The 17,247-nt window shown below is 39.9% G+C and overlaps 1 protein-coding gene across 9 annotated transcripts in view; it reads right to left on the bottom strand.

Moving 5' to 3' along the window:
* The window catches only part of LOC124777617 (sodium bicarbonate cotransporter 3), a 960,712-nt gene that overhangs the window by 192,735 nt on the left and 750,730 nt on the right, over window positions 1-17,247 (bottom strand). For 6 of the 9 annotated variants that reach the window (XR_007015757.1, XM_047253082.1, XM_047253080.1 and 3 more), the window contains 2 exons: window positions 6,166-6,285; window positions 4,105-4,197 (listed from right to left, as the gene is read on the bottom strand). The exons of 1 other annotated variant lie outside the window; for it this stretch is intronic. Coding sequence is in view for 7 of the 8 variants with exons in the window: in XM_047253082.1 (XP_047109038.1) it covers window positions 4,105-4,197; window positions 6,166-6,285 (213 nt within the window). In the remaining variant the exon portion in view is untranslated. The remainder of the gene's footprint in view (window positions 1-4,104; window positions 4,198-6,165; window positions 6,286-17,247) is intronic. 2 more of the 9 variants (XM_047253083.1, XM_047253084.1) reach the window with 2 other exon arrangements.

The following is a 17,247-nucleotide window of genomic DNA, read 5'->3' as shown; positions in this document are numbered from 1 at the left end:
CAGTATTTCTACGGAATCCAAACTGATCTTCCCCGAGGTCGGCTTCTACTAGTTTTTCCATTTGTCTGTAAAGAATTCGTGTTAGTATTATGCAGCTGTGGCTTATTAAACTGATTGTTCGGTAATTTTCACATCTGTCACCTCCTGCTTTGTTTGGGATTGGAATTATTATATTCTTCTTGAAGTCTGAGGGTATAAAAAAATTGCACAGTAAGCACTGCAAGTAAGCTTATAACAACTGAAAATTGGCTACATGCAAATATAAAATTAAAGTAATATTACAAAATTCATAAAACCAGAGGAGTTAAGCTACAGAAAACATAATTTGGGTTGCATTAAACTATATGATTCAAAGATACCTTAGCAACTAGGCCAGAAGTTCAAATTCTTATTTGGTAAATTCTTTTAGATATAATTAGATGAAGGTAAAAATCTACTTTCTTTGTTAAGTATTCCAACCATTATAAGATTTACCCACATTTAAATTACATTTTTGATATAATGACTCTCCATCAAACAGAACTAACTCAGCTCTTATAATAGAGAGTTGTTTTAATTAATTGTTTGATCCAATTACAGTAAAGTAGTCCTTTCCTTACATAAGTTTTTGCAGTAGGGCACCAACACATCCATTCTACAACTGCATCTACACTCTGCAGACTACTGTCAAGTGCATGGCAGAGGGTACTTTCAATCACACCAATCATTAGGGCTTTTTCCCCATTCCATTCATGTATGGACCACAGGAAGAAAGATTCCTTAAAAATCTCTGTGTGTGCTGTAGGTCTACTCTCGTCTTCACAGTCCATATGGGGGTGATAACAAAGTGGAATGTAGTATATGTTTAGCTGCTTCTCGAAACTTTGTAAGGTTTCCTTGAGATAGTTTGCATTTCATGTCACAGATCAGCCATTTCAATTAAACATCTTTGTACCATCGTCCCAGGGATCAAACAAACCTGATACATTCTTGTTGCCCATAGTCGTATATGGCCAAATATCTCCTGTTAGTCTTATATGGTTCAGCACATCCATGATGTTTTCCCATTGGTCAAACAAACCAGTCACCACTCATGTTCTCACATCCTCTGTTAGTCTTATTTGGTACAGGTCCCACACACTTCAGCAACAGTCTACGAGGAGTTGCATGTATTTTGCATGCTAACTCCTTCATAGACTGATCACATTTCCCTACATTCTATGACAGTCATAGGATACTAGACAGTCATAGTATACTATGTTTTTTGATTTGTGAAGTGCAGATTTTATATTTCTGAATATTAAAACAAGATGCCAAATTTTAAACACTTTGAAACCTTGTCAGATTTTTTCAGAGAGTAAATCATTATAGATAACTGCATCATCTTTAAAAAGTCTTAGGTTACTATTAGTAGTGTCCACAGGTCACTAATATACAATGTGAACATCAAGGGTCCCAACACACTGCCCTGTGGCACTACTGAAGTTACTACTTCATCAGTCAATGACTCCATCAAAGGTAACGTGCTATGCCTCACCCACCAAGAAATCCTCAAGCCAGTCACAAACCTCACTTGACACCCCACATGGCCATACTTTAAATATTAAGCAAATGTGTGGTACTGAGTCAAATGCCTTTCACAAGTCAAAAACAGTGCTTGTACCCAATGCCCTTGATCCTCGGCTTTGAGGAGGTCATGTGTGAAAAGTACATGTAGGGTTTCACATGACTGATGTTTTCAAAATCCACACTGGTTGGCATGGAGGAGGTCTTTCTGTTCAAGATACGTAATTATATTTGAACTTAGAATATGTTGTGAGATTCTAAAACAAATGGTGTCAAGGATACTGGATGGTACCTTTGTGGATCACTACTGCTGCCATTCTTATAAATGGGTGTGACCTGTGCTCTTGTCCAACTACACGGCACAGTTTTTTTGAGTGAACTTGGGTATATTATGGTTAAAAGAGGCACTAACTCAACCACAAATTCAGAATAGAATATGGTAGGGATTCCATCGGGCCCTGGAGCTTTGTTTAATTTTAATAACTTCACTTACTTCTTGATGCTACAGGTATCTATTTCACTGATCTTTACTGTGGTGAAAGAATTCAACTGAGGCAATTCTCCTTGGTTTTCCACTATAAAGAATCATTTGAAAATAAAGTTAGGCTTTTCTGCTTTTGCTTTGCTACCCACAATTTCAGTTCCTGTCTCATCTATGAGTGTCTGGACACTAACTTCAATACCACTAATAGCATTCTCATATGACCAGAATTTCTTTAGGTTTTGTGAGGGATCTTTCAATAATATTCTGCTAATGAAGTCACTGAAGAAATCAAACACTGCCCTCTTGACAACCAAATGCATTTCATTCAACATCTCTTTATCTACAGCCCCATTTTTTGTTTCATACCTATTATGTAGTAGTCACTGTTGCTGTCATAGTTTCTTGTGATCTATCCTCACACTTAAATTTATAAATGGAATGAAGGCAGCAGATTTACCCAGAAATAAATGCATTCAAAAACACACCAATAAACTGTTTTCATCAGGTGATTTCTGAAGATGACTATGATCCTTGCACTAACTTCTACTTAAAACAAATTTTGTGTAACAAGACTATGCATTCAGTTTAGGCTATGACTGCTGATTATTTTCACATGACAGTTAGGTGGGCAGCATTTAATATGGCAAGAAACATTTGTTTGCTGCAGGAAATTAAAATAATAAAAAAATAAAAGGTACTACAATAAGCTGAAAAGTGCCTAGTTAGAAAAAAAATGCGATGATATTATGAAGGCACCATTTATTACAGAAGATGAGGTATAGTTTGCAAGTGAATACATAAATACTGCAATAAGTTACAATTGCCGTCAAATCTCTGATGAGAGAATTTATATTGTTGTATTATCTACCACTATTCCAGTCTGACATTTTTCTTACATACAGCTTAATAGTAATACTATATAACTGATAAGTCATAGCTATTTGTTTTGCAAATTTTGGTGTTCAAATGTCAACAACTAAATAATATATTTACAGTTTTATTGACCTAAAAAAATAGAAATGTGTCTCAATGAATATGACAAAATTAGTTGTTGAATACCCAACAGTCAACATCATGTCCAATTAGTCTGCATCACTCAAAACACACATGCATTTAGAAAAAAATTCTGAGATCAGCAAGATAATGTAACCAAAGACTATTATATTTGTTCAGTGTAATATTTACAAACAATCTAAGTTAAGTTTTGACAAATTTAATGTGATACTGAAACATTACAATAAACGACAATGTATGCTTATTAAAAAACATGCTCTTATTTAATGCAAAGCAAACACCAACTACACACCACAAAAAGCTTCAAAAAAATAAAGAACAACTGGAAGTAAGTTTTCTATCAAAAAGCTTCGTCATCTCAGAAAAGGGTGCTATACTGTAATTCCATATACATCTGTTTTGGAAGCATGTTGTTTATACATTGAAATTATCAGATAGAAAATAACGTAATATTCCTTTGCAGTGTCTGATATGTCTCCATGATATTGACGACATTAATGAAAGGATAACAGACATTAAAATCAGCACAAATTTGTCAAGCTTTTAACCAAGAGTTATTCTGAATATATATTTGCATTTGATGGGTGGTTAACAATTTTAACTTGATTGTTTAGTTAGTATGGGATAAAAATGAGAGAATTTTTCAGTTTTGGTAATCACAGTAAAATGTACCATGACAGAAGCTGTAGCAGAAAATATCATTCAACATGTTACGGAGCTCATATTCCTTTACTTGGTACAACTGACAGTGCACAGAAGGTTATTTCTTCTGTTATGAAGAAGTGTCAACATTAGCGCAAGTCATGGTCAAGAGAGATTTCTCTGCTACCAACTGTACACTGCTTGTAAAAAAATAAATGTTTAGCATTATCCTGTTTAATTTCATGGGCAGTAAAAATAAGCCCAGTCCTTAAAATTATCTCTCAGAGTTGAAGCCATAACAAACAGAATAAATGAAGTAGTTACACAATGGAATGGGAAAAAAGATAAAAGTAAACTAGTCTAGCAGGCCAAGCAGACAGGCAAGGGTACTATTGGGTGAGAGAAAAGCGATAGGTTACCAGCTCCAGGGACAGAAAGAAATCGGCCAAAGTCCAACTTGTTACTGTTGATGGTGGTGTTGGCTGGCTGAGACCCTGTTGGCTGCTCCTCCACTGCAGAGATACATCACTTCACCTCAGATTTCAGGCACTCAACACGCATATGCACTCATTATCTGTAGTCTACTGCTACATACAGAGATTATGGTATCCTCCACAAGTCAAATGCAATGCAGTATACAATTTTTGAATCTCAGATGTAGGTACAATTATGATAAAAGAGCTACTGTAAGAAGAGTGAACAGCAGTACATACAGCATAAACGAGCATAAGACTACAGCTGTAAGACTCCAGAGTTGCATGCAACTTACATACTAATAGTTAGAACAGCTGAAGCAAAAGACAGAAAGTTATTTTGTTTTATTGGTATGGTTTTGTGAAAATTATATAAACAAAGACTGAAAAAAATAGAGGAAGAAATTTGGAACATGTAATACTGCATTTGTGACAATTCCATGTACATTTTCCACAACAAAGATGCTGCTATAGATTTTGAAAGTATTTTTATACATATAAAACTAAACATGTTTGTTAAAGGTTTCTGGTGAAGAGAGGGAAAATAATCTAGCACCAGAGAGTAAAATGGGGAGGGGTGAATGAAAATGGATTTTTACAACATTTAGTATGTCAGGCTACAAAATTTATGAAACAGAAAATATCCACGAGTAATAAAAATGTTGAACCACAGTCTTTAATAAAGATATTCTGCGAAGGTAAAGATGAGCACTGTTACAGCAGATCAATAAAAAATACTTCTAATAACATACAAGTGGAAGAGTTGGGGAGAGTGCAAAAGGAAGGGGTCATACAATCAAAAATGGGCTGAGCAATACTATGTTGAATCAACAGCTTAAGACATTTTGTAACTGGATAAATGCAGTAAAGTCAAACCTTGTGCTAATTGGCACATAGCAAACCAGGTAGTGAATCCAACCACTTGGTGGGGCATGATGTCAGCTAAGGGAAATGATACATCTAGTGAATATGCTGAATAGCAAGGGTCTAAAATTCATTTCAAATACACATCTAACATTAAAAAATAATACACTAAGTGATTGTAGGTCCAGGGTCACCATTAATTCAGTTTCCTCCACTACAAAATTACATGGCAGTATGAGAAGTATTTATTTTACATATCACAATAGCTTAAATTTAAAAACATATGTATAAATTAAAAGTGAGCTGCTTTCCACATCTTGAGCATCTGTTTTTATGGTACAGTTTATCATCACTAACACAATCAGGCCATAAGTAGAATGCAAAATATGTTGTAGGTATTAGTAATGCAGAAATGCTGAGGAATTAATAACATTCATGTGAGATTCTACAGTACTTTTCACTCACAACTCTGAAACATACTACTAAAGAAGAGATGTAGTGAAACTAATCTGTTCTCTAAATTTTGTTAACATCTTTCAACATAAGTAAAATTCCACTTCCAGCATTGACAGTCAAATGAGAAGAATCACAGATGCGCTCAAAAGCAGAGCCGCATATTTTTAAGTATTCCAAGATTCTACCATAGAGCATTGTGAAAGAATGTGTATATTGGGTGAAAGAGCACAGAGTTCAAGTATAACAATTAACTGCAGTGTACTGCAGTGTTTTCTAAATATACAATTCAGAGAAGCCTGTACTTTTGTGATAGTGAATACTGTCACAGAAAACGAGGCTCAAATTAATGAGCAAAACTACAAGGTATCTTTGAAAGAATCCACTTGTTTATCTACATAATTTTAAAAACTTGGTCATAACTAAATCAAATTTTTGAAAAGTCTTGATTTCTGTGCCCTAAGAATAGAAAAAACCACTCCATACTCCCCACCATCTAAGACTGTTTCATTCATAGTCATCTACATTCTAGCAATAAACACACACAATTAAGCTACAAGAGAAGAACTGACTGAGATTACAGGAAGACTCAACAGGTAACTGATACTGCTAATTAGTGGTGTTCAGCAAAACAGCTTCAGGATCAACAACTTCTATTGGTTTGCTGGAGCTGAACAATTTTAGGTGTACCTGGAACAGCAAGGTATGGCCCCTTATTATCCCGGACATCTAGCAGAGCTGTCTGTGATGAAGGACAGCTTGAACTGCGGATCACCTGCTGAGGTACCTTCTGTGTCTCCTGTGAGAAGTCTGGCCACACCAAGCAGGTACAGAAATGGAGTAACAAACATCCCTCACATTTATTACATATTTGACACATCAGAAATCTTATTTAACTAGCTTTAACATAAACCCAAAATATCATTGTTCTTTGAATTTCATCTGCAAGAAATACATAAAAGCTACAAATGTTAGCACTAAGACACACAAATACTTCAATCGTGGTGACATAATCATGTGAGATGAAGCAGTCTTTCTTTATTAGTTTTGAGAATAAAGGTAATTCAGGAACTCTACAATCTAAATAAATAAATAAATAATGTGGATGGTACATGTAGGGAGGACAACTGAAAGATTGAAAAGTATTCATTTCTCTCTCTAAAAACTATTATGATGGAGGTGGGGGAACTGCGGCCAATTTGTTGTAATAATGGCAAAATCAACATGGAAATGTGAGGCATGCTGGAAGAGTATGAGTGGTTTACTTACATTTAAACACTGGCAGCTTAGAACAAAGCTGCATGAATACATTGTCACCTATTGATTGACTGTAAAGCAACAGAAGTCATTGTTTTGATTTGGCAGTAGTCTGACTACGGCTGAAAGTGAGCAACAGTGACTCTGAAAATCCCAGCTCCTGCCAGCTGCATGGTGCATGCTGTAATTCAATTTATGTATGAAACAAGGGTCTACAGCTGCTCAAATTCATCAGAAGTTGTGCCTTGTTTATGGATCTACAGTGATGAGTGAACAAAATAGTGTAGAGACTCAGAAAGTTGCCACAGATACGTGCATGATACAGAGCAGAATGCTAATAAATGGACCCTGAACTACAATGTTATGAGCAGTTGATGACTGGTGCTCGGACAGATATATTTCCACATGTTGGCCACACCACTATTTACATGATTACCTAGTAAAATCTAAGCTATCATAAATTATTTGCAAGGTGGCTAATTAAAATGCTTACCAAACAACACAAAGAACGTTAAGCAATGAATGTTGTTGGGTCATTGTTGACAAGATGGAGATATTTGTTTTCTAACATTGTCATGGCTGATCATGTGTGGATATCCAGCACCAACATAGAATCAAAACAACAGTCAGTGCATTGATGGTATCCAATTTAATCAAACTCAAAAAATTACAGAATCTCCTTCTGAAGTAAAAAAATGATAGCTGCAGTTTACTGGAGTAAAAAGGAGATTCTTTTGTTTGATTTTGTGAAACGTGGACCAACAATTACAGCTGACATGTGCTGAAATGCTCACCAAACAAAACACCAGCACTACACCCTACAGTCCTAGTCTTGCACCCAATGACTACCGATATTACCTCTTGCACTTGAAGCAATGGCTTGGTGGACAACGATTTAATGATAACATGGAACTCCAGACTGGTTACTTCCCAGGCAAAGTATTTCACTGGAGAGGGGCTGAAGAAGTTAGTGCACCATTACAAGATGGCTTAAAAGTGAACAGTAGTTAGATGGAAAAGTGAAGTACATGTCTACAAAAATTGTAACAAATATTTTTTATGGATAAATGGCCTTTACTTTTCAAATACACATTGCATATCACTGAAGGGTTGGCAGATCTCAAACAGGACTTCAGGTTAAAAAAACACACACTTTTATAGAATGAAAGTTGTCTCTTGCTTCCAGATTAGTGTAACTGAGTAAGCAGCCTTGCATAGTCCATTGAAGGAATGCAGTGCATCATAGTGATTACGTTTTCCCCCGTCCTCTTTCTGTATGGACTACCTCTGCTCACTCCCTTTATCCTACTTATCCACCTAAAACTTATTCACTATGGCCTCCTCCTTCCTTTTCATCTGTCTGCATAAGATTGTTCCTCCTCCTTTATTTACACACAATCAAAATTACACAACACACCGTAAACATTCCACTGTCAGTATGAAAGTGCCTTCATTACAGTCATAATGATATAAATAATTAGTAAATAACAGGTTTTTATTGGACAGTCTGGGAAAATGTAGGAGCTGCTTCTCTGGGAAATTACTACTAATGAGGATACATCTGAAGATGCACTGTGTATGGAAGACATTGCTATTCCAGACTGCCAAATAAAAACCTGAAACTGGCATTGTGGTTGTGGTCCTAATAACAATATAAAAATGTCTAGCTCTTGTAAAGAACTAGTTAGTTGGAAAGTAAATGACTCCTTAACAACAAATTCATTTTTTATGATAAGTCTTAGTTTATTCTTTCTACTATCTAATGAAGAGAATGAGAGAGTCATGTGTAAAAACTGTATGGTTTCTTAGATCATGAATTAAATCCTTTTCATAGCCTGTTTTACTTCCCTCAATGCCAAAAGCTTTTTCTTGGTAGTAAACAGTTTCTTACTTTTTATTTGTTGATGACCAGTTTTGATCTACTACAGGGATCAGCATCAGACTTATATTCCTTGGCATGGAGCAGGCCTGTCGGTACTGGCCTTGAGAACACTAGTGTTATAAGCGATCATGACTGTGTTTGCTAAATAACTTTTAAATTCAGATCACTGTTTCGTGGAACAATGTTCCAAAAGATTTTTAACATTTTCTTATTGCACAAAACACCTACAGCAACGTTCTAGAAACAAAGTGCTGTATCACAACAAACTCGATGGAGATTACTCAGAGCAATCAATAATTTTTATACAAAAACCAAAGCTCCACATTCCTGCCGTGATGGGACCAACTGACCACCATGTCATCTTTGCCAATGACATCATTTGATGAGGTATAGGGGGGGGGGGGGGGGGTGTCAACAAGTCGCTCTCGCAATGGCTGTTGGATTTCTTGAACTCAAGTAGCTCCTCAACTGGCACCAAAAGGCTGATTGTACCCCATTACAGCCCTCCCAACAAGGAAAAATCCCTAGCAGAATTGGAAATCAAACCTACCGTATTTACTCGAGTCTAAGCCGCACTCGAATCTAAGCCGCACCTGAAAAATGAGACTCGAAATCAAGGAAAAAAAATTTCCCGAATCTAAGCCGCACCTGAAATTTGAGACTCGAAATTCAAGGGGAGAGAAAAGTTTTAGGCCGCATCTCCAAATCGAAACAAAGTTGGTCCGCTGTAATAAGAGACAATTTAGGTCGAATGAATGACGATACAGCTACAGTAGTTTGGTTCGAGTCGTAAGCTTAACAGTTAAGCTATACCAGGTAGCCATTGCTATGCGTCAGGCGCTCCGTCCGTATTTATACGGGTACCCTTCCTTTTTCACGTGCTTCATCTGGTTTGAATTGATTGCTTATTTTTCTTTGATCTGATAAGCGCAGTTTTCTTTGTTATAGGTGTTTACGTCACTCTACGCTGAAAATGCATAACTGTACTGTGTCATGCATTGTTTGTCGTACTCTGATACTGTGTGTTTACGGCCTGTCGCCGATCGCGGCATGGCTTGCTTTTGTGCGCGCTACCGCCGCTTTTAAAAAGAGAGAGAGAGAGAGAGAGAGAGAGAGAGAGAGAGAGAGAGAGAGAGAGAGAGAGGAATCGTCTCATTAGCGAAACAATGGCAAGAGACTGCTACTTGTTGTTACTTACACTGCTGCTTTCTTTGATAATGATCAATAAGAACCAAATAATAGACTGCGTATGATAGAAGATGTTCTGAACGAGAGTTTAGCGAAAATTTTTCTCCGTTTGAAAATCTTTGCAGGCGCCTCTTTAGTACATTACATTCTGCACAGAAATTAGAGTCATCGTAGATTTAAAAATCTAGTCAATTGCCTCGCTTCATTTCTGACTGTATCACTGTTTAGCATAAGAATAATACGAATATAAACAAGACATGGTATGTATATTCTTCCGCGTTTGCTGTTGTCTCACTCTAGTTTTGTGGTTTATTACGCAGACAGGATTCAAATGAGATAGCAGCAAACACGAAACAATACATGGCAAAATGTTTATATTCGTATTATTCTTATGGTGACGAGAATACTGCATGTGATTCACAATTTATAAAAGTTCCTATTAGCAACCATCTCTTCTCACAGATAGGAAAAAATTCAGAACGTAGAGTTGGCCATATTGACAAACATTCTTGCCAGTCGGGTTTTCGTAGTACATTGAAATGCTGCTACATTCGAAGATGCTCCACTGGACCCGTGGATGCCCACCTGAATTTGTATTTACTTCATTGGATAATGTATGAAAATGCAGTGGTCGAAACTTGGCGCGGAGAAAAAAAGCTCGTCTTCCACCTTTTTTTTTTTTTAATTTATTTACTGACGCAGAGGTTTTGGCGCCAGTATTTATCTTTGTGCCTACAAAGCATGCCTGTGTAGCGCTACATATATTCGACGGCAGAACTAAGTTGTGGCAGCACCCACCGACATTTTTAAGAACTTCCGCTTGCTTTGCACTCGATTCTAAGCTGCAGGCGGATTTTTGGATTCGAGTAAATACGGTAGTTCTTCTGCATAGCGCCCAGAAATGACTACTGAGCTATGGAGGCGTACAATAAGTTATACATAAGACCCAAGATTTAAAATGTAAAAGAAGTAACAAGGTGCAAATCTGAATGAGTGAAAAGTGAATGAAGAAGAAATGCTCAGCCAGAACATTATGAGCACCTATCTAATAGGCGGTATGTCCACTTTTCTCACAGCAACAGTGGTGACATGCTGTGACATGAAAGCAATGAGATCTTAGTAGGTTGCTAGAGGGAGTTGGCATCACTTCTGTACACACAAGTCACCTAATTCCAATAAATTCTGGGGAGGAGAGTGACGAGCTCTGACACCACATTCAATCACACCCCAGATGTGTTCAATCAAGTTCAGATCTGGTGAACTGGGGATCCAGCACATCAATTGGAATTCACCACTGTGTTCTTTGAATCAGTCCATCACACTGCTGGCCTCGTCATGGCACATTATCTTGTTGAACAATATCACTGCCATCAGGAAACATGATCGTCACAAAGGGATGTATGTGGTATGCAACCAATGTATGACACTCCTTTGCTGTCATGCTGCCTTTCATGAGCTCCACTGGACCCATGGATGCCCACCTGAATATTCCCCAGAGCATAATGGAGCTGCCACCAGCTTGTATCCGTCCCGCAGTACAGGTGTCAAGGACCTGTTCCCCTGGAAGACAATGGGTTTGTGCCCTCCCATCGGCATGAAGAAGAAGGTGTCGGCATTCATCAGACGATGCAATGCTCTGCCAATGTCCAGTGCTGATTACCACATTCCCATTTCAGTCGTAGTTGCCAGTGTCATGGTGTTAACATTGCCACATGCATGGGTTGTGGGTTGTGGCTGTTCTGTTCTGTGTGCTACGTGTTGAGACACACTTGTACTGTGCCCAATTTAATGTCTGATGTTAGTTCCACCACAGTTCACCGACTCTCCTGTCTTACCAATCTGCCCCACCTATGAAGTCTGACATCTGTAATGAGGGTTGGCCAACCTATCCCATGATGTCTGGACGTGGTTTCACCTTCGTTTTGCCACATGTTGAAGACACTCACCACTGCACTCCTTGAACAACTGACAGGTCATGCAGTTTCTGAAATGCTCATGCCGAGCCTCTGGGCCATCACAGTCTGCCATTGATCAAAGTCAGATAGATCGGGCGCCTTGCCCATTCTACAAAAAGACAGCATGCTCACTGACATTACATCCACTGTGTGTGCCTCTTACTAGCAGTCATTCCTCACCATGTGATGCTGCTATCACCTGGATGGGTTTATATCAATAGTAGATCGGTGGTTACAATGTTCTGGCTGATCAGTGTAACATTTTCCTCCTCATACTATATTTTTCTTGACTTATTCCGTTTATCATTGCCATCTTGCCTCCACTTCCAGCTTTTCTTCACATCAATTACTATATTTCTTTCATTTTCATTTGCTTCTTGTTCTTTTCCTTTTGATTTCTGTATAATGCAGCAATTATTTTGTTTATTGGCTTCTTATGGTGTATGATTAGGTATACTTAGGAAATTGTGGCTTAGTTTGCCCAGCTGGATTAAACTGCAATATTAATATGTAATATCACTTATTGACCAAGAGCCCAAAACAATCCCCTCAGCCACTAAAGTTCACATGAAAAAAACAACAATGATGCAAAATACATGCTGGGTGCAGAAAGGAATCAGACAGTAAGTTAAAATTATGGTAGGGGATGTTGAATCCAGCAAAATCTGTCTGATAATCATAAGTCAGAAATGCACCATTGTGGAGATATGCTTGTAAAATGATAACAAAACAGTGGCAAGTGCATGGAAGCCTCCATCCACAAAGAAGAGCTTGCAATAATTTTCAAAGACACAGAAGTTTTTGCAACACATCAAGAATTTTCACATGGGTGCACTGACACTTGTTACAATAATGTTGTCATTCATTCAACATTTAGGTGACTCATGGTAGGTGAAGAAGCATATTAAGAACTCGAAGGTGAGTAAGCATTTGTTCTTAACTTGTTTAATTTTTTAACACATTGCATTTAACAGGTTTCTACAATGTATCACTCCCTATTAATACAAGATTTTATGTTTTTGACATGTGCATGCAGCTGAAATTATTGTCACTAAGACAGGCACACATTCCTATGTAAAAGTGGTATAACTGTGCAGTTCTGTAAAACATCTCTTCATGACAGTATTTGGAATCTAAAGAGAGTTTATTACACACAGGAAAAAACAGCACACACCAGACCACTCACATTCTTTTTTTTATGATATCCTCCTCTCCTCTGTTATTTCTTTTAATTTTCTTTACTTCACTTCATTTCCTTTGTTTTTTACTTATTATTGCATTACGTCAAAATCTTTTCATCACTCTTATTCTCCTCCATTCATAATTACAGTTCATTTCTGCTATCATAGATTAGATTAGTTTTTCGTTCCACAGATTCATGCTGAGGAGATCCTCGTGGATGTGGAACATGTCAATTTCTTTTCTTTTTTTTTCTTTTTTTTACTAATAGTATGAGTATATACAATACATAATTTGTTTCTATAAAAAATTCGTCAATGGAGTAGAAGGAGATGGCCACTAGTAAGTCTTTCAGGCTCTTTTTAAACTGATCTTTACTTGTAACTAAATTTTTTATGTTTGCTGGCAAATTATTGAAGGTGAGTGTTCCTGAGTAGTGGACCTGTTTTTGAACTAAAGTAAGTGCTTTTAAGTCCTTGTGCAGATAATTTTTGTTCCTGCTATTGCATGTATGAACTGAGCTGTTTGTTGGAAAAAAGAGACATATTATTTAGAACAAATTTCATTAAGGAGTAAATATACTGAGAGGCAGTAGTTAGTATACCCAGTTTTTTGAAGAGGTTTCTACAGGACATCCATGAATTTACTCCACAAATAATATGTATTACACACTTTTGGACTCTGAAAACTTTTGTTTGACTTAAAGAGTTACCCCAAAATATTATACCATATGACATTATGGAATGAAAGCAGGCAAAGTATGAAAATTTTTCATTTTTATGTCGCCTATGTCTGTTAACACTCGAATTACAAATACAGATTTGTTAAGGCGTTTCTGCAGTTCTGTGGTGTGCTCCTCCCAACTGAATTTATTATCAGGAATTTAAGACTGTCAACCTCTTCTATCTGCTCTTCTTCATACTTTATGCATATGCTGGATGGAAACCTCTTACAGGTTCTGAATTGCATATAGTGAGTGAGTCTTTTCGAAGTTTAATGTCAGTGAGTTGGCTTTAAACCATTTATTAACATCCATGAAAATATCATTAGCAGATCTTTCTAGAACTACACTCGACATACTATTTATTGCAACACTTGTGTCATCTGCAAACAAAATGAACTCTGCTTCTGGCAGTGTAACTGATGAAAGATCGTTGATCGTACAATGTAGGCTTTCACGGCCGGTGTTGTCTTAAGTTAAAACTTCCGGGCTGAGAGGCCATGGTCAATGTATAAAATTTCCACCTGACGTTTCGTCTCCATCTGCGGCTACTGCCACTGAGGCTGCTGGTACTCTCGCATTTATAGAGCCACAGAAACAGGCTCGTTCCGCACTTCCTTCTTGTCCATGTTGTTTCGTACAGCATGACAGGGCCGCGTGTCCAAAACGTTGGGCCACGTGTAATTCATGTAGGAAAAAAGGCCACATTGCTTCTGTGTGTCAGTCCCCTAAAGTTCCTGTCGACGAGGACGAGGCATCGGACATGGATGTTAACTGTGTGCTTTCTCAAGCAAATAAGTTGTTTGTTACTGTTCGTGTTCTGGATAAAGACATTTGCATGCAAGTGGACACTGGCTCTGCAGTAACTCTCATTAATTCTCGCACGTATTTAGAGTTGGGCTCCCCTCCCTTGTCTCCAGTTACGCACAATCTGAGAACTTATAATAAACACTGCCACTGCCTGCAAGTCTGTTGTTCGGCCCCTCACGTTTTATGTGGTGGATCATGCGGGTACTGAAAATCTGTTCGGTTATGATGCTTTCCAGTTGTTTGGGTTCTCCATTGATGATGATGTGCACCTCATATCTGAGGATATTCCGTATCAACAGCTGGATGGATTGTGTTCTGAATTCTCGTCCGTGTTCTCTGCTGGTCTGGGTCGTGGCAAGGATTTTGAAGCCCACATTACTCTTAAACCTACAGCTCGCCCTAAGTTTTTCCGGGCACGCCCTATTCCGATGGCGTTGCGTGCACCCTGTCAAGGCTGAGAGAGACAGGTTAACAGCTTCAGGGATTCTCCTTCCTGTTACCTCCAGCGAATGGGCATCGCCAATCGTGGTGGTTTCTAAACCAAACGGGAGTCTGCGATTGTGTGGCGATTTTAAAGCCACTGTCAATGCTCAGAGTCTCATTGACACTTATCCTCTTCCCCGTCCTGAGGAGTTATTTACCAAGCTCGCTGGGGGCCAGTTCATTTCCAAACTTGACTTATTGTCACGGGGGCCTCCACTGAGGAGCACCTTCGCAATTTGCGTTCATTATTTCGGGTTCTGCATTCGGCTGGGTTGAAGTGCAATCTGGACAAGTCACAGTTCTTCCAACCCTCTATTGTGTATCTTGGTTTCCACTTGTCCCGTGAGGGTATACGTCCTCTACGTCAGCACGTTTGGCCATTACCGCTCTACCCCGGCCGTCTACGGTCAAAGAACTTCAAGTGTTTCTAGGCAAGATTGCTTATTATCACAAATTCATTCCATCCGCGGCGGCGGTGGCTCATCCTCTGCATCAGCTGTTATGCAAAAACGTTCCTTTCTGTTGGTCCGACGAGTGTGAGCAGGCTTTTGTCCGCCTGAAGGCTCATTTGCAGTCGGCGCCTTGTCTTGCCACATTCTGTCCGGGTCAGCACTTGGATCTGGTGACTGACGCGTCACAGTATGGCCTCGGGGCTGTTCTCGCCCATCGGTATGAGGATGGGTCAGAACGACCCATCGCCTATGCTTCCAAGACCCTCAACGATGCCCAATGGCGTTACTCTCAAATCGAAAAGGAGGCGCTCGCTATCATTTATGCTCCAAAAAAGTTCAGCATTTTTTTGTATGGTTCTAAGTTTCACCTCATCACCGACCACAATCCGCTGGTCTCTCTGTTCAGCCCCTCGGCGTCGCTTCCGGATAAGGCAGCTCACCGCCTGCAACGTTGGGCCTTATACTTGTCTCGTTTTCACTATGAGATTCACTATCGCCCCACAGCCCAGCACGCCAACGCTGACGCGTTGTCGTGTTTGCCAATGGGCCTCGACCTGGTTTTCGATCGAGATGAACTACTATGTTTTCACATTGATGAGGAAGAACGTCATGCGGTCGAGGGTTTTCCGTTTACAGGTTCACAGGTCATGTCGGCTACTGCGCGGGACCTGGTCCTGCGTCAGGTGATCGGTTTTGTTCAACGGGGTTGGCCAGACAGGACAAAGGGCCGGGCATTGGATCCCCTTCGCAACTACCATGCCTTGCGCCTTCATCTGTCTGTTCGGGAGGGTGTTGTTCTTCTGGCCACGGATGGCGCATCTTCACGGGTTGTGTTGCCAGCTTCTCTTCGCAAAGATGTTCTCAAACTATTGCATGAAGGCCATTGGGGGATTTCTCGGACTAAGTCCCTGGCCCACAGGCATGTTTATTGGCCCGGTATCGATTCGGACATCACCCACATGGTTGCTGCGTGTGGTCAGTGTGCTCAACAATGGGCTGCACCCCGTACAATGCCCTCTCCGTGGCCTGATCCGGCGCAACCATGGGAACGGGTGCACGCTGAATTTGCCGGCCCCTTCCTCGGCACTTATTGGCTACTGTTGATTGACGCCTTCTCGAAGTTCCCGTTTGTTGTTCAATGTCCGTTGCCCACCACTGCGGCGACGACGCTGGCTTTGTCCAAAATCTTTGCGCTAGAAGGTCTTCCATCCACGATTGTCACGGACAACGGCCCTCAGTTCTCTTCGCAGGCCTTCCGTGATTTTTGTACTGGACAAGGGATTCATCATGTTACAGCACCGCCCTTCCATCCCCAATCGAATGGGGAGGTCGAGCGCCTTGTCCGCACTTTCAAAAGCCAGATGAAAAAATTCCTTACTGATTTTTCTACCGATGACGCTCTGTTGCAATTTCTGAGTTCTTATCGCTTCATGCCTCTGGGTGATCGCAGCCCTGCTGAACTCTTGCATGGCCACCAACCGCACACTCTACTGCACCTTCTTCACCCTGTCAGGCCTAGTACTGTGTCCCCTAGTGCAGGAAAATACTCGGTGGGCGCCGACGTGTGGGCACGAGGGTATGGATCTCGCCCTAAATGGATTCCAGGGGTCGTCAAGGCTGATCGCGGCCGCCGGCTTTGTGAAATACATACGGACAACGGCACAGTTGTTCGCCATTACGACCAGATGCGCCCACGAGTGGTGGCCACGCCGGTGCCACCGCCCCTTCTTTCGCCTCCACCAGCCCGAGAAGCCAGTCCTGTCGCTGCTGCCGATCTCCTGTGCGTGTTGCTGCAGCCAACGTCGCTGCCGCTTCCGAGTACGCCGGAACCGGCTCCAGTCGCGA

Source organism: Schistocerca piceifrons, chromosome 2 (genome assembly GCF_021461385.2).
Source record: "Schistocerca piceifrons isolate TAMUIC-IGC-003096 chromosome 2, iqSchPice1.1, whole genome shotgun sequence".
Taxonomy (NCBI): domain Eukaryota; kingdom Metazoa; phylum Arthropoda; class Insecta; order Orthoptera; family Acrididae; genus Schistocerca; species Schistocerca piceifrons.
The sequence above is the reverse complement of the archived record's forward strand: the minus strand, read 5'-3'. Positions and strand labels throughout refer to the sequence as shown.